This window comes from Mobula hypostoma, chromosome 15 (genome assembly GCF_963921235.1).
Source record: "Mobula hypostoma chromosome 15, sMobHyp1.1, whole genome shotgun sequence".
Classification (NCBI taxonomy): domain Eukaryota; kingdom Metazoa; phylum Chordata; class Chondrichthyes; order Myliobatiformes; family Myliobatidae; genus Mobula; species Mobula hypostoma.
Genome location: NC_086111.1, coordinates 5,917,717 through 5,943,110, shown reverse-complemented (window position 1 = coordinate 5,943,110; position 25,394 = coordinate 5,917,717). Strand labels below are relative to the sequence as shown.

General features: G+C 38.4%; 2 protein-coding genes across 14 annotated transcripts in view; both read right to left on the bottom strand.

Moving 5' to 3' along the window:
* Nucleotides 1-2,828, bottom strand: part of setd5 (SET domain containing 5) — a 200,808-nt gene extending 197,980 nt beyond the window's left edge. For 5 of the 10 annotated variants that reach the window (XM_063067676.1, XM_063067675.1, XM_063067667.1 and 2 more), the window contains exon 1: nucleotides 2,315-2,827. The gene's annotated coding sequence lies outside the window, so the exon portion shown is untranslated. Of the gene's footprint in view, nucleotides 1-697; nucleotides 804-1,971; nucleotides 1,989-2,314 lie in introns of those variants that run through there. The other 5 variants (XM_063067677.1, XM_063067674.1, XM_063067669.1 and 2 more) reach the window with 4 other exon arrangements.
* A 1,490-nt stretch (nucleotides 2,829-4,318) lies between these two features.
* Nucleotides 4,319-25,180, bottom strand: si:dkey-19e4.5 (UBA_like_SF and PTH2 domain-containing protein). Of its 4 annotated transcripts, none has more exons than XM_063067665.1 (7): nucleotides 25,088-25,135; nucleotides 21,426-21,517; nucleotides 19,467-19,532; nucleotides 14,721-14,813; nucleotides 11,970-12,070; nucleotides 9,661-9,775; nucleotides 4,319-8,505 (listed from the first exon to the last, which is right to left on the bottom strand). In XM_063067665.1, exons 2-7 carry the CDS (start codon nucleotides 21,501-21,503, stop codon nucleotides 8,419-8,421), a joined length of 540 nt encoding a protein of 179 aa, XP_062923735.1. In that variant the 5' UTR covers nucleotides 21,504-21,517; nucleotides 25,088-25,135; the 3' UTR covers nucleotides 4,319-8,418. The 4 variants fall into 4 exon arrangements, with proteins under 4 accessions (XP_062923735.1, XP_062923736.1, XP_062923734.1 ...); XM_063067666.1 differs by lacking the exon at nucleotides 25,088-25,135 and adding an exon at nucleotides 24,799-24,951; XM_063067664.1 differs by having other exon boundaries at nucleotides 4,328-8,505; nucleotides 25,132-25,180.
* Nucleotides 25,181-25,394: the final 214 nt, after the last annotated feature.

Sequence of the window (25,394 nt, the reverse complement as noted above, 5' to 3'; positions counted from 1 at the left end):
AGTTTCAAAACAGCAATCTCAAAACTTATTAATAAGATAGTTGAAGCTGAAGAGGAACAGGCAAAGTACGATTCTGTTACTATATATTTCTATTTCAATATCCAGTACGTGGTGGTTCTACACCTACCCCTCCCCCTTTTTATTAAAACTGCATGGGAAAATCACCATTAATCTCTACAACAAAATAAACGTAATCAATCCACTTTTACCATCTATATCCCAGAAAGACGAAGACCTGTACAGGTGATGCATCGACTGTTCAGCGCTAAACATTTGTGTCAGGCCCTTGAAATGCAATCCAGCCTCCCAGACATATCGGGCCTTGCCCTAACTTCAAAGCCTCAGACTCAATTTCCGCCAGCGCCGAATATAGAAAGCTTCGTTCAGCATATAGCTGAATTCTCTGTTCAGACAATAACAAGTTCTACTGAAAGAACACAATACCAACCTGTTTTCTCTCTTTTTTGAATTCTGCAATTACAACACGGGGTCCTAATAATCGATGTTATGCTTTCTCGACCACTAATATGGATTAAATTATTTTAAATAAAGCAGTAAATCAGATGTAGCTTTGTAAGTTAATACACCAAAAAAATCATATATGCAATTAATCTATACCTTTCGCAGATCTTAATAATTTCAGGAAAATAATAAGTACGGTTCTACGTATAATATCTTCAGTTAATGCCATTCTTACCTTCAATTACTACTGAAGCAATTTCCAAGAAATTTAATATTAAAACCAAATAACTTTCAAATAAGCACTCGAAGACCAACCTTTAAAAAACCTTCAGACAAAACCAACACACAGTAAGAGCAGACTACCAACCCTTCCCCCAACACCAACCCCCCCCCACACACACACACACACTCTCTCTCTCTCTCTCACACACACACACACACACACACACACACGGCACAAGTTACCACTGAAGATTTAATAAATAACTAGGTCAGAGTTTAGATTATGGGTATCCACGATTATTTTACAACCCGAGAAAATTAAGTTGCTATGCTGCTTACTATTGAAGGGGATCTACGTTGAAATGAATATCGTAGATACAAAGTTAGCAATTAGCATTCCCCTGGTCTGAAGATCTTTTTTTAAGACACAAGATTTGGCTTCCTGGTGACGCAGGGGAATGTTGCATTTACAGCGATTTATTGTTAGGCCTCTGAGAAACATCGAAATGAGAATAGAATCACCGGCACACAATTTATTACGCTAAACAAAGTGCATCGTTCGTTACGATTTGGAACCAAAGTATTGCCCCTCACCCTCCCAGCAGCCAAGATTTTACAGGAATCCTTGGGTTCCGAGAAGAATAAGATATTGGGTTCAACTCGTGCGTCTCAGAAACGACACTGACAAAGATAAAATGCACTAACGGCGAGAATTAACACATATCATAACAAGGTCTGGATTTATGATGAAATTATCTTTTCATCTAGGAAACTAAAAGCATCTACGTTTGGAACATAACACATTTTGAATTTTGCATCTCATTCCAAAATCATTTATTGGAAAGTCTGGAATAAAAATCTATCTAAGGTAGGCAAAACTAAAACAAACATGTCATCATCAACTGGAACACCTTTCTAGACCATGTGGTTCGAAGAGGCCATACTCTATTATAAAAGATTTCCAAAAAAAGTGCTATTTCCTTAATCACCGATAATAATCAAACTATTTCTTTATAATCATCCAAAAACAGCAACACAAATCATATCTGCGATTCTATTTTTTTCCTTACCGGTGAAAACTGGATGCCACAATCGGATTTGAAATAAAGTCAAATCTGAAGTATTCTATATTAATTTCAAATTAATGTATCTTGAAAATAAGCCTTATGATACGTATTCAAAACGTCATTTCTAATAAAATTTGGACAATATAGATAACAGCATTAAGCATTTTAACATTTTGATAATTGAGCAGGTTGAATGTAAATTGTTTTTTGAGGGGAATACCTGAGCAAGACCCCAAGATCCGATAATGTCTCCTGGCTGAGAGCTACCCTAGAGCCCAGCCCCTCTGTCCCTCCCTTTGATTTTGCATTCTAATGAAGAAAATATTAAAGATAGTTGTACGAGGTGAAATAAATCTATCAAAATGCACATATGCTAACTAATTCATTCGTTTAAGTGTAATTATCAAAGTCTGCAATGGAAAGAAAGGATGTTTGAAATAGGATTAAAATTATTCATAAATCTTTAAAAGTGAGTCGTGTTCATCGTGTAAACGCTATCAACACTCACACCAATAAAAACCATCAAATTCCTAGGCAACCTAATTATAAACAGGAAAACTCACCGATTTCTCTCTCAATAATCGTTTCTGAATGGGACTGCCTTCTCCCCTCTTCTAATGTTCTTTTTTTCCTCTCTCTCACACTCTCTTTCCTTCCTTGTGTGTTTATTTTTTGTGTTATTGTTAAAAGCTCAGGATTCATCCAACCAGGCCTTAAGCAGAGCCTCGGGCTTTCCTGGGGACACCGAACGAGCCTTTACAGCTTCACTCTGACGTTTCAGGGGGGTGGGGAAAAGAAAGAAGATGGGGATTGCTGAGGAAGAGGTGTGGGCGGAATTTGCAGATGGTTGAGAACGCTCTCGACTGACAAAGTAGGATCTTTAAACAAAAAAAAACTTGTTCCGAAGGGAAGCCAGGCGGGATAGAGTTTGTTGTTATTTTGGGGACTTTCGCCCTCAGGTAACCATTCGTTATCACGAGACAATTCACTCTATTTGCAGCTGGGGCCAACTCCGTCTTGCCTAAACCAGCCTCAGTCTGAGAGGCGATGCAGCTGCAGCCGCGGCTACTTCCGCAGCCCGTCCTCCCTCCCGGCCCTCTCCCTCCCCCTCCCCCTCCCCCTCCCCCCCCCCTCCATTCGCTCGGAAATGGCGGGCCCGGCCAGGCCAGGCCGGGCCGCCCTGACAAAAGACGACGGGGTTCCCTAAGCCGGCGTGCAGGGCCTGGCCGGGAAGGCGGCGATTGCCACCTCCTCCTCCTCCTCCTCCTCGCACAGCCCGAGAGGGGCGGCTCCGCGGCTGGAACCAGTACCGCCCCCTCCACTCGCCGATTGGAGGATTTGAAATAAACCGGGTCGTGATTTGAATCTCTCCTCAGGTTCATTGGTCGGCCTGCATGCCAATCCAGGCGACATCATACGCCCCTTTTTTCCCCTGCGGGGGTGGGGTTTATTTGATCGGTAGAATCGGGTGGAAGTCAAGCGGGAGCAAGAAGGCTAAAGGCAGTTATGCGGGAAGGACATGGTTAAAGACACGTCTAGTGGATTTTCAGTACCAAAAAAACCGAGAAAAGTTGCCTTTTTTCCTCAGCTATTTTAACGGAGTGTTGAATGCCGTCCGTATTTACGTGTGGATTATAAAACCAATCACTGTTTCCAATGAAAAATAAAATAAAAGCCTGATCGGTTTGGTAGTGTGGAGCGCAGATAGCCAGACGTTTGTCGGATTTCTGTATATATATTTTAAGAGAAAATGTACAGTTAATTTATAAAATGTATCGGAATGGCGTCGAAAAATAAAACTTAATTTGCGAGGCGAGATGTTGGCTTTGGCTTTATTTGCAGGACAAAATGGCGCTGGCGGGAGCCCGCCCCACCTAAGGTGGAGTCCGGGTGCTGCTCGCTGCTCATCCACTCGCGGTTCTTTTGTCCGGTATGTAAGTTATCTTTTCGGTTTTCACGGTGGATTCTTTTGGTCAAAGAGCTTCCCCTTTTAAAAAAAAGATGTTTTAAATGTGGGAGTTTTTGCCTCGGTGGTGCGGGAGAAATTGCCCGAATCGTCATGTCCGCTTGCCCCAGTGCCCCTTTCACGAAGCGAGTGATCTAATGGACGGCCAACACCCACTGTGGCTGGCGGCAGCCCCCAAAGGCACGGTCTCCTGCCCTCCCTCACCCTTCCGTTTCCTTTTTTTTCCCCGAATGCAAATCGACTAGGGTAGAGTCTCGTGTGTTGCGTTGTCTCATGTTTATGGATTGTTTGTTACACAATACACAATATATGTGGAATGCTGGTATGTAATTGAGAAAAGCTGTTCGCTATCTCTCTTAAATCGCACGCTGCCCACCCAGGTTTTCCCTATATTGGCTGTGGCATCGAGTACAGTTTAGCTGCGTGCCAGACTTGGCATTATATTCATGGTAAATGCATTTTTTTAAACAAATGGACATGTAAACAATATTAAGAGATTGCAGGTCCCCTGTAGTAGTTTGAGATACTAGTTCTACAGTAGGTGAATTGATGTTATTTTAGCAAATCCTTCAAGGCCTGGAACAATCATTAGGCCTTCCTTGTGAACAATAGATGATCAATTACTAGTGGCTAACCATACCTTAAGCTTTTTGGTAGATTGGATTATGTGTTTGCCCTTGTATTGCTTCCGCTGAAAAGAAGCCCTAGTGCACATGACACTTACGATAGGAATCGTTTATGCATATTACAGGCCTATGGACTCAACTGCCATCTGTAATAAAATGACAGACTGCAAAATGTGTTTTGGAAGGGAGATATTTAGTCCAATTAGTTCACAAGATAGAATTTATTAGTTATTTACTCATTTGAATTATATACTGTAGTATCTCCACTAATGTATTTTCTAAACATGAGGGAAAAATTCAACTGCAGATTAGTTCATTTCAATTTCCAAAGGTTAAATGTAAGAGGGTGAAGAGGAAAATATGCTGTATAAGTTTCACACTTAATTTTTGTGTATTGAATTGGTGTTACGATAGAGCTAAAATGCAGGAGAATTGATCACATCATAAAGAGGTCAGTTTTTTTTTGTATCTTGAGGCCTTGTAAAACTACAGCTAATGCCAAAATGTCCATAACTGTTGACCTGACTTCCCCAACTCATCTGTGTGCCTCTTTTTGCCAGAGCAGTCTAATATAACTTTATAACTTAAAGGGATTGTTTTTTTTAAAGCTTGCTTGCTAACTTCCTTGTAAGATTAAGAATGGAAAATCAAATTAACTCGGCACTCCTTGATGATGCAATGTGTTTTGCAATTTACTGGACATATTTTTAATGAAATAATTGAGTAATTTTACAGCAGGTGCTCTAAGGGCTGGATCTAAATTAAAATGTATATGAAACGCTATAGTAATAGTTAACAATTTTACTCTTCTGCTAGGGTAACATCAATAAATTCTATTCATTTTAGAAATTATAAATTCTTATGATACTTTTAGGATTCTAAAAACTATTCATTCACTCCAAACTCATATATGGAAAATAAAATTGCTCCCTGTATGATTTTAAAAACATGGTTCAAATATGCATTACATACCTTGAATGCAGATGCTGTGCTACAAGTCAAGAACAATAGCTGGGCAATTGAACATAATTGTGTCACAGCCGCTAGGCCTCAGTTGTGGGCAAGTTGCACGGAACCACCCAAACATGAACAGACATTACAAACAGATCCTTACATTACAAACAATACTGGTAAAGTTATTTGTTACCGTTTATAATGAACCTCCTAGAGAAATTGAGTGAACATGTTGGGACTTAATAGATACAAAACCAGTTTACACCAGCTAGTCCGTTTTCAATTCTTGACAGTACATGTCCCCAAACAAAAGCAGAAACAGTGTGAGTATGAGGAATGCTTTGTTTTTTTTTTGTAGTGTTTACTGATTGGACAACAGAATTAATGCCTCTTGTAAACTTAATTTTCTGCCACAAACTGTGTATTTTCATTGAGATATAATGTGGAATAGGTCCTTTCTGCCCTTCGAGCCATACCCTGCAATCCCCCAATTTAATCCTAGCCTAATCATGGGACAATTTATAACTACCAATTAACCTACCAACCAGTACGTCTTTCTACTGGAGGAGACTGGAGTAGTCAGAAAACCCAGATGGTAATGGGGAGAAAGCACAAACTCCTTACAGGCTGCAGCAGGATTGTCTTCCATAGCTATGTGATGTATAAAAGTAGATTCTGGTCATTGAATTTATTATTGTTAATGACGATCATTCGACTGTTCTCACAACAGCTTAAATTCATTACTTTTACTGATCGAAACAATTTAACTTGCCACTTTATTCAAAGAAGTAGGATTACCTATTTATCTTATCCAAAGATATGCTTAGGTTTCTGCAGCATTACACTCCCATTGTTAATAAAATGATACACAAGGTCATAAGATAACACCCTTAATTAAGTTGATTCTCACACTTGACTGTTCAGCCAACGGCTTCTAGAAATGCCTAATGATTAAGTAAAGTTTTCTGCCTCCTATCACTGGTTAATCAGCAAGTTGATGATATGTTTAATGATTTGAGACTTATGGCCATTAGTGGAACAGATTGCCAGAACAATCATGGTCATGAACCCATAAAGAGATGTCCATTGTCACCAAGTGAAATTAAAAACCAGGGACCATAGTTCTTAAGTATTTTCCCATACATTGTAAGCATCACAGTTCTTCTATCTGCATAGTAGATTAATGTCCACAGCATATATAATACATGCTTCTCCCCCCCCCCAAAAAAAGGCTGATGTTATCTTAAGTGCTTCTGTGATAGTTCTGTCAATTCTTTGTTCATCGTATGACAGTGTTGCTTATGAGGAACAGTGGACCAGCACAAGGAGCCATTCAATTGAAATGGGTTGAGAAGCCCTGACACTACCTGCACAGTGGCATTTAGTCGCAAATCCAGTCTATATCTGCATAACTAGGAGACAGCACTGTCCCGTAGCAGTTACAATTGTACTTATTAAGCAAGGTATACCACTATAAACTGAGCGGTTGCCAGTTACACTGAGCATGTTAACCAAGACAATTTCAGCAATAATACACACAAAATGCTGGAGGAACTCAGCTCGTCAGGAAGCATCTATTGAGGATATAAACAGTCCATAGTTTTGGGCCAAGACTATTTATTCCCCTCCATAATTGCAGCATGACTTGCTGAGTTCCTCCAGTATTTTGTGTATGTAGCTCTAGAGATGCAGCATTTGCAAAATTGCTTGTGAATTGGAAACCGCAAAATCTGTTATAATTTAATTAACATTTTGGTTTAGTGAATGGTTTTTCAAGCCTGTTACAAATTCACTACATGGTTCAGGACTAACTGGTCACTACAGTAAGATAATATTTGCTCCTCTTGAATGGACATAAGCTTATGAAGGGTTGGCCATCATCTATTAACAAAAAAATCTATCACTGGCAGTTATAAAACTTTGCAAATTCATTTTTACATTTGCCTACACTATTAATAAGTAAGGGACTGCTCATTTAGAGATGGTTGAAAAGGTGCAAAGTTAAGGTTTAATTTATTTTCACAAAAAAATAGACTGGATGAAAGGGCCTCTGTTATACATTCCACCAAGGGTCACATATACAACCATAAATCATTATGAATGTACTTACATGACAGTTTTAATACCATAGTTTTACAATACACTGACCTCTGTCATACTCAACCACACAAGATGATTTCACATTAGTTCGTTATGACTGGTTTCTGGAATTCTGAGTTGTATTCTCAGAACTAATATTTTATAAATTTAGCCAAGGATAAGTGTGACCTTCACTTCTTCCTAAAGTTGCAATGTAAGCCAAATGCAATGTAGTGTTGCTGTTTACAACAATGTGGGATGCATGTTTAAAATGTGAACTGTCACAAATGGAATTTATAAAGATGTACAGCGTAGCAACAAATAACATTTCAGCTGAATACATCTTTTCACCAGAAGAGAGAACACCTCAGAAACACTTCAGTAACAACTCATAAATAAAACTTCATAGACTAAATCCAAAACACTAGCTTTGACCGGAATGAGAAGTACCAGTTAATTTGTCATTTAACTGGATCAGAATACATGGTCATTCAATAAATAGTTGTTTATACAATGCCCATATTTTGCAGGGAACACTAAGAGCCATTTCCTTTAATTCATGTGAGTTGTTATTTTACCCTATTTATAATTTTGCACATCCTTAACTATTAAGCTTCAACATCCTAATTCAGCACAAAAAAAATTCAGGACCACCTTAAGTAGATCACCATGTATTCAGAAGCTTAGCCATTAATCTACTATTATTGCCTATATCTATGAAAGACAGCTCCAGCTGCTTGACAAATGTCAGTTCCTTTACCTTCACAAATGTCCTTTGTCCCAAATATTATTCAGTCCAAATGACTTTGAAAAATTACAGAATACTGAAACAGAAAGCAACTAAACCAAAAGTTGATATTTTCTTGGAAGGAAGAATCTTAACCTTCAAGTTTAAAGGCACAACAATGATAAAAAATACTTAAGAATCAAATTTTATGTCAATAAACGTATCATCACGCAGCTACTCAGCAAGTACAAGTTAACGTCTCTTTCATTATTCCTTCAGTGACACCTCTGCCGAAGCCGATATTAGTTGTTAATATCACAACAGTGGAAGACTCCCTGTGACCTGATTAACCAACTTCTCCTCCCCCATGACTGCCAGGACTGTGCGGGATCCAGCTGCAATCTTGAGTTCAAAAACATATATATTATTCATCATGAAAATACCAATTTGAAACTAGAAGCAGTTTTCTTGTTAACCTGAGATTAAGATTCCATTTTACCATGTCACCCTCAGTATACAATCACAAAAGTTTACAGTGTAAATGGCAATGATTTTATTCCTCCTTTTATTCAAACTGAAATAATCCTACTTTCTGTCTGTTAATTCAAGTGCTTACCCAGTTACAATGAAGATTTCTACACCACCACCCTTTAATGTAATGTATTCCAAATTGCCCCCAATCCATGGGTGAAGAAAATTACCCCAAGTCCCTCTTATTAACTTAAAACAATGCTCTGTAATTGCTGGTTTTGCTGGTCAAAAAAGCCAGTCACTCCATATTGAGTACACTATTTTATATATCCAAATAAAATCTCACAATACTGTAAACATCTAGTTTTATAGGTCTTTCCTCACGTCTAAACTTCCAAATCCCTTGCATTCTCATTACTTTTCTCTAAACCCTCTCTGGTTCTGTCACCTCCTTCTTGTAATGGGACCAGTAATGCATTCAGTTATTTCACTGCAGCCTCAACTAATATTTCTGCATTTGTATGACTTCTGCATTTCTCTGCTCTAAAATTCTATACTGGGGCCATTAAGAGGAATTACCCTTTATACCTGAGCACCTTGTTAATCTGCCTTTCTGCATTCATGGGCTCCTTGATTAATCTGATCTTGCATTAATGGTCAATATTGGGAAGCAAGCTTAGGTAGTGGTTAAAAATCAGTAGTTAGTTCTGCCAACCAAAGAAAATCAGGCCCAATCACAAAGTAAATATTAACACAGTACAGGTATAACATTTTAATAGCAGTGTAGGCATTTTTAGAGAATCTGAAGAGTCATTCATCCACAAGCTGATTATCATTCTGGAATGTTTGTGGTGGGTGTTCCTTTTTAGGCAGCAGCTGACCTGTGAGGGGTCCCTCAGTTATGAAAAACCTCACTCGCTTTTGAGGCTCAAATGTCAAAAAGAGTTCCTCACAAAATCGGAACTATTCTACAGTTTAAATTAGCATCCACATAAAAACGCATAAGAAGAAACTAATGTTCAATCCCAAATGTGATATTTATAGCTAAAAGGTATTTTTAAGTTCAAAAAGGAAATTAATATTTACCTGGGTTCTTCCTGCATCTTGCACCAAGTAATTTGGAAGTTTCAATTGACAAGCCAATTCTTGTAACTCTAGGAGGTGCTCAGTGCTCAATCCCTTCAATACAATCTTTTTGGCTCTAAAAAAAAGCAGATAATCAAGTTTTTTTTTAAGAGGTACTGTAAGTGGAAACAGTCCTTACGGGAAGAAAAATGTATGTTATTTAGGCACAATGACAGTCACTTCCAACCTTCTAATATTTTCAATAAGAGAAAGTAATACAAAATATTCTTGTTTATTCTCATTGCCCACTACTCTGTTCAATTTATGAATATATTAATTTATTGTAGCAAAACAAACATGAAATAAGTAAATGTTACTTAAGAGTACTACAAAGAAGTACCATTTTGTTTGTTTCTAATATCATCCTCACATATTCCCATATTGAGCAGCTAGCAACATGAACAAGCCCAACAGTGCACTGTCGTAAATTTCTTTATTCCAGGACATCTCTTAAAATGAGAGAGTCTTGTATTATCTTGTCAACAAATAAGCATCACTTAACTGGAACGATTTAAGCATAACACCAGGGATAAAGTTCCTCTTTCGCAGAATTAAAGTTTTAATTCTGCAGGAGGAGGAGAAGATGGCGGCGCGATGCAGCGCGTGTGGCCGCTCCGAGATGATATACTATGTGTTAACTAGGGGCCGTGCACAATCTTGATTTGATGGAGACAGACATGGAGGAACACCTGGAGAAACTTCTGAAATGCCTGCTTTGCTGCCGTTGCTACTGTGTGATCGAGAATCTCCGGAGGGGAAGGCCCCAAATCCTCAGCTTTGCCTATTGCCGGGGCAGGGGTCGGGGTTGAAGCGCTCGGCAGAGATGGTGCTCGGTGCCAGAGGCTCGAAGTTTTTGGACGGACTCAAGAGTCGGCTATGGTCGGGTGCTTCCAGGATGCTGCATCGGCAAGTTTACAGCGCTGGAAGCTCATGGCAGGAAGAGTTTTTTTTCTTCCTTCTACATGTCTGCATGAGATGATGGGACTTTCGAGAGACTTTGAAACTTTTTTTTAAACCGTGCCCATGGTCTGTTCTTCATCAAATTACGGTATTGCTTTGTATTGTTGTAACTATATGTTATAATTATGTGGTTTTTGTCAGTTTTTCAGTCGGTTTGTCTTGTGTTTCTGTGGTATCATTTCTGAAGGAATATTGTACCATTTCTTAACGCATGCATTACTAAATGACAATAAAAGAGGACTGTGTGTTCTCATAATCTAATCTAAATCTAAAATTCCAGGGATTAAAAACTAAAATCTGAAAATTGTGTTAAATCTACATCTTAAGCAAAATCTACATAGTACAAGGACGTGGTGTATATAATTTAAAGGAGTTTTATTGTAGTCATTACTTACAGATACTGCCTGGTATTCTCAGTCGGCCTTCCTTGACCTTTGTTAACCTCATTATTAAGCAAATTTTGTTCAGGCCTCATCTGAAGTCATGTCAGATTTTTTTCATTTCAAAGAAAATGATTCGGAGTAAAAATCCCACAGAATAACTAGTTGCTGAAATACAAATGGGATCACACCAGAGTAACAAATTATGAAGGTAGAATCTACAACTTCTCTCCTGACTTGTATATAACAAAGCAGCTGTGGTGTTATGGAACATTTTGTTAGTTCATTGTCTCTTGAAATCAATCACAAAAAAAGGTGCAGTGTTTAGTCAATAACTGCAACACCAGCATTATGCTACATGAATTTAATTTGTACAAAATAAATGGAAATCTGACAGAGTTTAGGCAAGTTCCCATCAACATTTGAGACTGATGTCTGCCATTTGCCTTGCTTTTTATTGGTTTCAATTATTTCAAAGAGCCCTCTAGTGACAGATGCAGAAGTCTGCATTAATAATAGAAGAGTGCTCAATTTGGATTTATTGTGAACCAGGCAATACAATGTAAATGATATTTTGTGCATCCCAAGCTCTAGACATATATTTAGTTTTACAGATTGTTTGTTGCAACCCGATTCATATCCTACCGCAACTTGATAGTACATTTCCAGTTCAGCATTTATTAAAACAATCATATTTTACAGGCACACAAGAGATTCTGCAATTGCTAGAATTCCAGAGTAAAACACACAAGGAACTCACATGTCAGGCAACATCTATGCAAAGAAATAAAGACATTTTGGGCTGAGACCTTTCACCGGGACATTTATATTTCACATTATAGTCTTCCCATTTAAGTTATAATGCACAGTAATTTCTACACAAGTGCACATGTAATAATCCTGTGACAAGATCATACTAGCAGTACTTACCCATCGTCATCCCATATCCTTAACATCTGCTGCCAATTGTCTGATTCTTCCATCATTATTTGATACAAGCCCAAAGCTCCATGGGCCACCTGTGCCGCAACCTACAAATTTTTGAACAGAACAGCTAATATTTAAACATCGAATACTAAATTGAAACCATTCAAAAACATTCTACCTGGTTAGGTATTGTTTACAATAAATCAAGCAATGTTGGGCTTTAAACTACCCCTTCTGCATTTCCTCAAAGATCTGATTTATAGTGGGTGATCATTTTCACAACTCTGGTTATTCATTATTATTTTAAATAATTCTGTCCAATGTGGTCTTTGCTTTTGTACAAGACCTAAGATTACTAACTACCTATGGAGCAGTGGGAATTCTTTTGTCACCATAATCATTGTGAAGGGATTTTCATGGCAGAGTTAGGAGTTCCTGGAGATTAACCTGGCCACACTGAAGGCATGGTGTTTCGATGGTATTTTGTAACAGAATCTTAAACCCATTTCACCTTCTTAATGAGGAGAAATGAACCAGTGAGGCTATTCTAAGATATCTTAAGGTCTTGGTTTGAGGCACCAAATGAGACTTCAATACCTCATCCATTTCTAGAGCAGAAATGCATAAATCCAAACTGCAAGCCAAGCTCAGAATAGAGATTATTTGATTGGAAGAACTTCATTTATAGAGCACTTTCCATACAGACGATATAGTTCAAAATGCTTTACAATGAGCTAACATACAAACATAGAAATAGAATATAAAATAAGAATGAACATGATAATAAATGACAAATAGATGCTAATTAAAAGCAAGGTTAAATAACTAGGTTGCGAGCTGGTGTTTAAAAGTGGCTACTAAGTCTGCATTCCTTATAGTGTTAAGTATTGAATTCCACAGTTAGGGGTGTACACATTTGTAATTCAAAAAAGCTGACCTGCCAATTATCTTTTAAGAGAGATTGTTTAAATACAAGAGACAGGAAGGCGGCGGCCTAAGAAATCGAGCTGGATTATAAAACAAAAACAATTCTGTAACGTACTCCTGTCCTAGACTATTAAGAGCGTTAAAAACAAGTAAGAAAACTTTTTAAACAATTCTAAAAGATACAAAATACAAATGCAGAGTAGCTACTATGGCAGTGATAGGTTCCCTCATTCTACTTTTGGTTAAAAAACTAGCAGTAGTGTTCTGAATGAGTTTAAGTTTGTCAATAGATTGCTTTGGAAGGCCAGTAAAAGTGCATTGCAGTGATCTTGTCTATTCAACATAAAGGCATGAATTAGTTTCTCAGCATCATTACATGACAGAAATGGAAGTACCTTTGCAATATTTGATATCTCTCTCCACAATCTGGAGTCTAAGTTATGTGAGTAGTTTGGGAAAAAAAAGCTGGAGCTGGCAGTACAAAACATATAAAGCAGAGTTTCTGAAGAGTAAAGTTCCTGAGTTCAGCACTACAGCTATAAGCAGCAGTTTGATTAAGGCACTTCCAAATCACCAAGACTAGCCCAGTAGGAAGAATGGTTACTTTCTTCATAGAATTACAGCTGACTTCTAATGGGTGTTGAGGTTTAGGGTGGGTGAAAATCACCTAATTTTGGAGAGAACTTTATTTGCAGTAATCATCATTAATATCATATTGTATATTTCCATCTTTTTGAGATGCAAGATATAAATTTAGACCTTGTAATGAAATTTTCTGTTCTAGTTTTAGGTCATTTCTATCCCTATCTCCATGTAATTATTTTTTTTAAGATATGGGCAAAGTTGGCAAGATCAATATTTATTGCCCAGCCATCGGTATCTGTGGAAAAGTAGTGTCAACTTCATGAATAACTGCAATTCTTCTGGTGAAGTTACAACCACAATGCTGTAAATAAGGAGTTCCAAGATTTAGACCCAGGGGCAATGAAAGAATGGCAATGTACTTTCACATCAGGATAGTGTACTGCAGATAGAAGTTTCACATCCTGATGCTCTTATCTTTTTGACAAGTACAGCTTGCCTATTTTGACAGATAGCTGCAGAACATTTTGAAAATGCTATGCACTGGAGTATGGGAGCTGAAGGACAGAATGAATCTTTACAATATGGATGTGTTACCAGTTAAGCATGTTACTTTGTACTTGATGGTGTTGAACTTCCTGTATTGCTGGAACTGTATTCATCCAGGCAAGTGGTGAATTTTCCATCATGCTCTGTGCCTGTGCCTTGTAGATAGTCGGAATATCTAGGTTTTCAGACAGCATATAGGAGATCCAGCCCCTGACCTGCTCACATAGCGACACTAGCAGTCAAGTTTCTCAGCAATGTGTCCCCTTGAATATTGATGGTGAGGATCTCAGTACTGATTATGCCTTTGCTTCCAAAGGAGTTTGACTCTACATTAATGTAGATGCTTGATGTCTGGGACTTAAGTGGCAGAAAAAAATATTATTTTAACCAGACTGCAACGCTCATAACCAACAAAAGCCACTATTGTATCTGTAGGTAGATGAGAAGAATACAAAAAGTTCCAATCCTTCTGCATCTTCCCAAGACGTGTAACAGACACAATGAATTCATCATCACTTCCATAACACTGACTCCAAAGAAACAAATCCAATACTGATCTCCCTAAAGTCTCATCTAAAGGTTCAATAACAATTTAAATATAAACAATGATTGTAGTTTATATATACAACATTAAGATTTTCAATTGCGAATTAATTTGTCTATGTCTTTAATTTGGAATTGAAATAACCACAATACCTTTCCGATTCCCATGGTTAATTCCATGTTCACAACAAGCACCATCTTGTACTCCTTGTTCAAAGACTCATGAACCTCAAGCCCAGGAAACATCTAGAAATTAAAGTGTAGAAAAACAGATGAATTGAAACCTCTGGCAGTTAAATTTTCACATGCATCAATTGAAGATTTGCAATTTTGACCATGAACGTGAAGGGATATTTCGTTAACAAAGATATCACTGGGTTTTTACGGCAAATCAGGAAAAAAATAACAAGCAAAAGGCTGCAGCTATTTGAGTAGGGGATCAGCTGTCACAAATGAAATGAAGTAGTTATTGAAGCTATTATCTTTACAATGAGGTGCAGAAGTTGTATCATTATCGCATTTCTGGTAGGCATTTACACATCAGATGCTGAGAAGGATTCACAGCATGGTGGTCTAGCTAGATCAACCAGGAGCCCAGCAGGCAAATGATTCACAGCTAGTCATCCAGTGCTGAGACATGAAGAGCTTTGTCTTGGACTCAGTTCTTAACCAGGGAGCAAAATAAAGATGCATGTTCTAATAAATTAATAAATGCTACTGAGAAAGCCAAGCACTTAGAAAAGAAAACAGCAAACTTCGCTCAATGTGATTTACAGTTTACAAAGAACTTCCTGTGAATGAGCATATTAAATTCAAAGTCAAGTTTATTGTTATCCACATAAGTATACGTGTGCACAGGTGCAATGAACATCTTACAACAGCATCAAAGGTACAAAGCACCATATAAACAGCATTCACAAGAAAAAACAAATTAAATATAAATTATATGTAATTTTTAAAAGAAAAAAACAATTAGAAAAAGAGTATATTTTAATACAAAGTGCATCTCTTTTGTTTAAAAAAAGCAGAAATATCAGTCCTGAAGCATTAACTCCTTTCTCTCCACAATTGCTATGTGACTTAATATATGTTGACAGTAATTTCTATTATTAATATTTCTATTGTTTCCTTTGTGCATTCATGGCAGACTGTAAACAAGATTATTTGTATAGCATTTTTCAAACCCAAGGCAGTTCAAAGTGCTTTACATACATAGAACAAAATATAAAAATCAAACATCAAAATTCAGACAATATATTAGAGAATAAAATCACAAAAAAAATGATAAATAGAAGTTACAGTGCAGGAAATTCTAATTAAAAGCTACAGCAAAAAGAAAAAAATTAAGCCTCGATTTAAAAGAGCTTAAAGTTGGGGCAGACTTCAGATCCTCTGGAAGGTTACTGCAGATACGTGGAGCATAGTAACTAAACGCTGCTTCACCATGTTTAGTTTTGGCCCTGGGGATGGTAAGCAGACCTGCCCAGAAGACCCGAGAGCTCAGGAAGGTTCATGATGCAGCAAGAGGTTGGAGATGTATTTTGGCTCTAGACTATTCAGTGCTTTAGAAGCCAGTAGTCATAATTTAAAGTCAATCCCCTGATGGACAGGAAGCCGGTGTAGCGATCTGAGAACTGAAGTGATGTGTTCTACTTTCTGGGTCTTAGTGAGGGCTCTAGCAGCAGCATTCTGAATGAGCTGCAGCGGTCTGAGGGATTTTTTACAGAGACCCATGAAAACACCATGACAGTAGTCAAGCCTTCTAAAAAAGTAAATGCATGGATGAGTTTTTCTAGAACTTGCTGAGACCCAAGCCCTTTAACTCTCACTATATTTTTAAGATGGTAGTGGGCTGATGTTGTAAGTGTCTTAATGTGGCAGTTAAAGTTTAAGTCCGAGTCCATCACAACACCAAGATTTCTGGCTTGGTTTGTGGTCTGTAACAACAGGGATTCTAAATGAGCACTGACTGTGAAGGAATGTGACTGGATGATTCGCATCTGGTTTCACCTCATTTAAATGTTAAATCATTTTTAAAAACAGCCAGGAAGGTACACTTCATGGCACACATTGGAATCAAAATGGCAACATCACAGAACATATTAATATAGATCACAATGACTTATAAATATTGTGGAAAGTAAGAATTTAAGGAAGACACCAATGTGGCTGAACCTTCTGGAATAGCTAAAACTTCAATATGGATTAAAAACATTGTCAAAAGACTTTCCTGTCTTAGAAAGTACTACATTGCTTGTTACAATAGTGTGGTACTAGCAGCAAGAATAAAATTAAGTAAAAAAATTAATAGCCCAAATGAAAAGGGAAATTCTGTGCTGCAAAAATAAACTTGGAATCAGGTTTATTATCACTAACATATGTCATGTAATTTGGTGTTTTACTGTAGCAGAACAGTTCAAGACATAAAAATTGCTTAAATTGCAATATAAACAGTGTAATCAAGGATTACTTAAGTGGTGGAAGGGTTGAAAAAAAGTAATGAAATGGTATTTGACAAAATGTGACATACAACAGTTAAAGTCCAAACTACAGGATTAAAATAAGTTTCAATTTAAGTTGGATGCAATTGCTGTACATTGCCCACATCCTACAATTATATGAAGAGGATAACTGGTCTCAGAATATATCACTGAATGGTTAAGTGAAGCACACTGTAAAACCAGAAATTATAAAAAGATTAACATTGCAGAATGGGATAAAACACCACGTACTTATGCCACAGTATTATGGTGCCAAGGAAAATTACACGTAAAGCTCCAGCTTCAGAGCAAAGGGGTTTCATTGAAAGACCATAGATTGTGATGCTCATTGTGATTTAAATTATATACAAAAAATATAAAACTTAAAGTTGGTATCAACATCCCCGTGGTTTTCTATCTTCAGGATCCTGATCTAAGATATACAAATGGTAGCATAACGGTTAGCACGATGCTATTACAGCTTGGGGCGCAGCAGTTCCGAGTTGAATTCCAATATCAACTGTAAGGTGTCTGTACGTCCTCCCTGTGGAACGCATGAGTTTTCTCTGGGTGTTCCAGTTTCCTCACACAGTCCAAAGTAGTACCGGGTAGGTTAATTGGTCTTTGTGTGTATTGTCCCGTGATGAGGTTAGGGTTAAATCGGGGTTGTTGGGGATTGCAGGGCAATGCAGCTTGAAGGGCCAGAACGGCCTATTCCGCACTATATCTCTAAATAAATAAATAAATACTTTCCCAAGTGTCACTTTTAGGATCATTTATGTGTTGTGTATGTATGCCTGCTTCATTTCCTTCGTTGCATCCAGACTTCCCTGCAATTTAGTGCCACAAATACTTTCACACATCCTGAAAGCTGGTGCAATAGCTTCACCTTTGCTTAATTTTCACAAACTGTTCTCAGAGCCAACACAACAGAACATTAGACTGGATATTATATTTCACCGATTCCTTGCACTTCCATGGGTATTATACTTTGTGCAAATCTCAAATTAGAGGCCATGAAAACCCTTTATCAGGACAATTTGGAACAATTTCACTTTATTTTTTATGTATACTTATTGTAATTTATAGTTTTTATTATGTATTGCAATGTACTGCTGCTACAAAACAACAAATTTCATGACATACTCCAGTGATATTAAACCTGATTCTGATATTCAGTAGCTTCTCAATGAGGAGGAGGAGGAGGAGAAGATGGCGGCACGATACAGCGCGCAGCGGCCACTCCAGTGAATCATATCTGTTATTGGGCAAGTAGGGTGCCGTGCACAATCCTGATTGATGGAGACAGACGTGACAGCACGGAAGAACATCTGGAGAAACTTCTGAAGTGCCTTCTTAGCTGCCGCTGCTACTGTGTGATCCAGAATCTCTGGAGGAGAAGGCCCCGAGTCCTTGGCTTTGCTTGTTGCTCATCGGCCGGGGCGAGGTCGAAGCGTTCGGCAGAGATGGTGTGCAGTGTCGGAGGCTCAAAGTTTTTGGACAGACTCAGAGTCGGCTGTGGTCAGGTGCTTCCAATGCATTGGCAGTTGTCGGCGCCTGGAGGTTCATGGCAGGGAGAGTTTCTCCCTTTTGCCGCCTGCTATTGGGACTATCGGAAGTCAATCGGAACTTTGAAACTATTTTTTACCGTGCCAATGGTCTGCTCTTTATCAAATTATGGTATTGCTTTGCACTGCTGTAACTGTATGTTATAATTATGTGGTCTTGTCAGTGTTAGTCTTTGGTTTGTCCTGTTTTTTTTGTGCTATCACTCTGGAGGAACATTGTATCATTTCTTAATGCATGCATTTCTAAATGACAATAAACGAGGACTGAGTATCCTCATAAACTAATAATCTAGTAATGGACTGTGTGCGTGAGAGGGCAGTACATGAAAACCAAAACTGGCGCCTCTAAAGAAAAAGTGATACTGTAGTGTATTCCCTTTTAAAATCACAAATGATCTTGACAGTGAAATTTGTTCTTTGTTTAATTACAAGAAAACAACAATGGCTATGGGTCATAACCTCTTGGTCTCTTCTGTAGCAATTACAAAAGGTGCATTGTATGTTGATATCATTACTTTCAAAATCATGACAAAGTGCCAAGTCCAATTTACTAAAACAAATGTGCTATTTATCTTTAAAAAAAAAGGATGTTTTCTTTCATCTGATTTCTCATCTAATATTTCTCTGAACTCAACAATTCTTAAACCAGACCATTTAAAAAGTGACTGCAACATACCTCTTTTGCTAAAAATGGTTCAAGGAAGCTAAAACAAGTCAGGCAGTGCCTTGGAAAAATGCTAAGCACATGGCTATGTTTTTAAAATTAGATCACGTTTATGATTCTGTGTTGTTGCAGAGGCACATGAACAATCACTGATTCCTCTGAGAAACATCAAGAATAGGACACTTACTTCAAGCCCATTGAAGTAAAACAGAGCAGCAGAATCGCTAGATTGATTCCCAGTTTTAATCAGAGCCTGTGACCAGACAGAAAATATTGATTAGATAATTGAAGACTCAGCAGCCTTGATAGAATGAGAACCCAACCTGATATATGAATAGAATACGTTAGCATAATCTGAGTGACTGGCTATAACAAAAGCCAAGATTATTGCAGTTTGGGTCTTTTCATTCAGCCAAAGATATTTCCTTTTAAATAAAGAAAAAGTTAAAATTAAGCAAAAGGTGGAAATCACATAAAAATTGAAAACTGAAAATGAAAATAAAAGAGGACATTAAATTGCTGAAAACTGATACCAGGAGTAATGATGAACCCATTTAAGACATTGGTCATATGCATAGATTCAGGGGAGAGAGTTGAGGAGGGGCAGGGTAGAAACAAGGTTCTAGAATGATGGAATTATAATGTAATTTCTCCCTGGCAATGAATTCTATAGGGAAAGGGGAGGATGTGATTAAAGAAGCTTGCCAGATATTCTGTAAACTTTCCATGGGTTGGAAAACAGGAACAAGGGGTTAGAAATTCAGACACAAGAAACTGGAATCTGGTGCAAAAAAAAAATCAAACTTCTAAGGAACTCAACAAGTCTACCAGCATCTGTGGAGGGAAACGTTTGGTTGATGTTTTCAGAGCCTGTGTACGGACTGAGAATGTAGAGAAAAGATAGCCAGTGTGTAGAAGTGAGAGGGCAAGGTAAGGCAGAGGCTGGAGGAAAGGATGGGCACATGGAACCTGCTGGACAAGGGATGGAGTGTTGAGACAGATTGATAAGGGATGTACGGATTGGGTTCCAAAATTCATTCTTGGACACGTGCCAAATATGAAACGCCAAGTACAACCCATTACTGTTTATTACATGTTATGTTTAGTCCAAGTGACCGTGCTTGAATTTCAACCCAAATGAGATAGACATACGGTTGGCATGATATGAATAAAGTTCATGCTGGGGAAACTTGCTCCGACACCGTGCAACAGGGAGGCAGGAAAAGTTATTTAAAAATAAACAAAAGCAGTGGATTCCAGTTAATCAGGACTGCTGCTTATTTGAAACAACTCTTAAAGAACAAAAACTAATCAAGAAAATAGCTGAGGTTACCTTAGTTTATTTGGGACACTACGCCACTTAATTGGGGCACAAAACTGATGCAGAACAGTTTCTAACTAACATGTCACGTATGTTTGTGCAGCTGTTAGACACAAAATCATGATTCAAGTGGACAGTTTTTAAATAGCATCAGTTGCATCTGTTTGTGTTTAAAAAGCAACAATTTTTGTCACTGATAGTTGATGATAAATAAGCACTAAGACAATTCAGAACCGTTTTGCTCACTGCGGTTTCAAGCATTCAGGCTTGCAGATACCAGAAATGGCTGGGAGTGAAAATGAAACAATGTCACTACTTAATCAAATTAGAAACTACTCAGAAATTTAGTTATCAACAATCATCTTGAATGTTACAATGAAAATGAAAATTTGGAGGATGCAACTGTCAAAAGCGTTGTATGAAAGTAGTCCATTATCTGCACCAGGTGTCTGCACTGATTGGTTCATTGCATACACTGGATGAATTCCTCCATCCATAACTATTAAGAACTAATGCCCAGTTTTCTGGCACCTTAGCAGTGTTCTAATTTGTTCTGTATTTCATTTTAGTACATAATTTGTTTGTCTTTTTTTTATACCTTTTTAACTATTTCCCTGATACTTCAAGTAATTGAGGCAGCTGCTCGATTTGGCCAAAATTTACTGGTCCCAGTTAACCAGAGTCCGCTGTATTTGAAAAAGAAGAATATAAAAAGAGCTACAAAAGACATTTAGTGTAGACACCTCCAACTGAACAGATTTCAGCCACATTAAAAAATGGGTAAGTGAACATTTCCTCTGCTACAACAATAAATGTTTCACCTACCTCCTTGGCCTTTTCTTCTGAGATACCCAACTCCATCAGTTGCTGTAAAAACACCGAATTAACTTGTGTCTCTGCCATCTTTGATCATGAAACTACAGAAGGTAAATATACCATATGAAATAAATTGTAAATGGAGTTCTGATTACAAGTTGCTACTAGTCCCTACCTCTTCTGCTTATGAATTGTATTATATTCTTCACTAAATGAACATATATAGATAGCTAAAATTAGCATTTCTCCTGCAACATAATTCACAGACCAAGTATGAAGCAGAGGTTGTAGAGGAAGCAAGTCCAGGAAATCTAGCTTTTTGCCAGTTTGAGGTTTCAGGTATTGGGGAGATAAGTTGATTTATTGTATTTACAGATTAAACACAAAAGTAATGACCAGGCATGTAAAGGAGGTTGCTGCATAAAAGGACTGAAGTAAGATAGTCAGTTACTGGTTCCTTAATCCAAATTTACAGACTGTAGGGGGTACAGAACCTCTACCTTAGTGTACCACTATGTGTGGTTAATGCACATTCACTTATTTTCTTAGGCAATTCATTCACAGTACCAATTTAAATCCATTTTCTATCATTGCGACAAAAGGTGGATAGAATCTGGACCACAAAACCAAATGCTGAAAGAACTCAGCAGGTCGATTAGGTTCTGTGGATGCAAAAGGTAAATGTTGATGTCTCGGGCTGAGATCATACTTCTATCTTGTAGCCGAAATGTCTACAAACATCTTTTGCTTCCTCAGATGCTACGTGAACTGATAAGTTCTCTTAGTCATATCCTGGAGGCAACTGCATTTTATTTTGTTCAGATGCCTCTTAACTAAGGAGTTTTGCAACAGTCACTTTATTCCAGAGCTAATATTACAGCCACCATATTAATTTATATTTAGGACTACAGCTATTATTTCAAATATTACAATACAAAATGTCATCTGAAATTCAATTGATAGTTTCAGACTTGGGGTCCTTGGAGACTAGGTCACCAAAAAACATATTACCAGGGGAATACCACACTGCAAAGAGGTACAGATGTTCAGGCAAGGTATTAAACAAGCGCCCCACCTGAAGAAGTACCATTAGTAAAAGATCCAAATGTATAAAACAAACAACAGCATAATTGTTTTTATCCTTAATCAGCAATAGAATAGCTTTACCAATTTATTGCTATACTCTTATTAGTGGTAACCAGCTGTGTGCAAACATACTGTTCTATTATCCATGCAAGCAGTTTTGGGCCCATTATCTAAAAATAAATTGCTGACATTGGGGAGGATCCAGAGGAGTTCACAAGAATGATTCCAGAAATGAAAGGGTTAACATATGAGGAGTGTTTGATGGCTCTGGACTAGTATTTGCTGGGGTTTAGAAGAATGGGGGGGGGGTTCTCATTGAAACCTATCAAATATTGAAAGGCCTAGATAGAGTGGGTTTCCTAAAGCGGGAGAGTCTGGGATCAGAGGGCATAGTCTCAGAATAGATGGACCTCCCTTTAGAACAGAGGTAAGGAGGAATTTTTTTTTTAGCCAAAGCATAATGAATCTGTGAAATCATTGCATACATTTAAAGCGGAGGCTGACAGGTTTTTGATTAGTAAGGGTATCAGTTACAAGAAGAAGGCACAGGAGAATGGGGTTGACAGGTATAATTAATCACCGTGATGGAATGGTGGAGCAGACTCGATGGGCCGAATGGTCTAATTCTGCTCCTATCCCATTTGTAAGAGCACAGGCAAAATCTGCAGATGATGGAAATCCAAGCAACACACACAAAATACCAGAGGAACGCAGCAGGCCAGGCAATATCTAAGGAAAAGAGTATAGCCGATGTGGCAGGACTGGAGAAGCAACTACTCTTTTCCATAGATGCTGCCTGGCCTGCTGAGTTCCTGCAGCATTTTGTGTGTTGGTTGCATAGGATGATGCACAAGGTTTCCTTTAATATTGTTCTTCCAACATAATAAATGTACTCTCTACAGCATTAAGGTTGTGCTGAAGTTCATTCAAGACTGAGCCCAGACATCAGTGCATGCGTGCAGAAATTTCTTCTCAAATACTTAGGAACTCCTTGACATTGGACCAAGACTGCATCTTCAAAACTATGCAAAGCTGATCTACAATAGCTGTTCCACATTAAGATAATTCATCCACATCCATTCCTCTGAAATGATTTGGAAGATATTACTAATATCCAACAATTTCTTTGACCCCCCCCCCCACCTTCAAGCAGGAGGTACCACAGGACTAGGATAAGGACTGTTAGGGTGGGAAACAGCTTCTTACCCCAGGTCATTAGACTACTAAACTCCTGGCAACCACCCAGGTCTCAGCACACGAGGCACCAGTAGCATTATACTGCTTGCATATTAACTTGCGTTGTAAATCCATCTCATCATTTGTTAATTTATTTGTGGTAATATTACCTTATGTGCTGTATGTGAGTTGTGTAGTGTTGTGCACCTTGGTGCAGAGTTTTGTTTGGTGGTACACAGGTGTATGGTTGGAACAGATTTCAAAAATCACATATCACATAAGATAATAGGATTCCCCTTCCTTTCTCTTTGGTCAAGAAAGCACAGTAGTGTCTCCACTTCCAGAGGAGATTAAGGCAAGTGAGGCTCACCCCAACCCCCTCCCATTTTAACCAATTTTTACAGGAGCACTATCGAGGTGTCCTATCCAGCTGCATCATTGTCTGGTACAGGAATTTCAAGGCAACTGACCAGAAGACAAATGATTGCAAGGACTATTGGGAGGATCATCAGTGTCTCTCTTCACCTAATGCATGCACAGGACACTTAGCATTGTCAATGATCGCTCCCATTCTGACAAAAGTCTCTTTGACTCCCTACCATCAAACAGGAGGTACCATAGCATTAGGACAAGAACTGTTAAAGTGGGAAACAGCTTCTTCTGCCAAGCTGTGAGACTGCTGAACTCCCCGCCACCACCCAGGTCTCATCATGTATGAAGCACCAATTACATTATACTGTTTACTTTTTCACTTGTATCATATATGCACGGTAGTATTTGTTGATTTACGTGTAATATTTCTTTGTGTTATTGAGAGTTATATCTACTGCGTTGTACAGTTTAGTCTGCAGGAAGGTTATCTCATTTGGCAGTTTAGGTACGTACAGCTGAATGACAATAAACAAACTTGACGAAGTGTGCAACACCAATGGAAACATTATTTTAAAACATTTGTTCCAATATTAACAGGGCAATATTTAAAGAATTATAATGATTATAAATATCAAGAACCACAATTTCCTCATGAAATATTTCTTTAAAAATTACTTATCCCCTCCCACAGCAGAAAGGCATAAAGTGTTAACAGATCACCAGAAGGCAATATAAGGTTTCTCCTTACTTCCTCCGCCCCTCCCCCGACACTTTTCGCCTTCCTCTTGATGCACACGTGCAATATATCATCAGACTCCAACACAAGAATATAGATCAGCAAGAAATATGCATCAGCAATGTCAAGACGAACACCCTCACTCCTGTCAGCCGCCTCTCCCTTGCAGTCCCCGAGCCCTCGGCCTCAACATTGGGCAACCTCACAGACCCCCACCCCATCACACCGAGCAGCCCCACAGCCCCCATTCTCTCACCGGACGGCCCCCCAGCCCCCGGCCCGTCGCACCAAGACTACTAACACGGTCACCGACAGCTCGTTAGCTAACAATGGAAGCGTGCCTACACGATAATATCCGCTTCCAGTCCGAGTCTTTAATCCATCCGGCAACGGAAGCACAACCCCGTCAAAGGGTTCCACACTCTGCTCGTTCCCAATAAAGGCTCCTATCCTTATGCAACTTAAAATACGATGAAGGACTCAGGCAGCATCTATGGGAGGTTTCGAGTCGAGACCTTCTCCTGTCCTAAATATAATTTTATAATAAATACGAATACTTGTTTCCATCATTCGAACAATTGGGCATGTTTGGACTTTGTAAATAAATT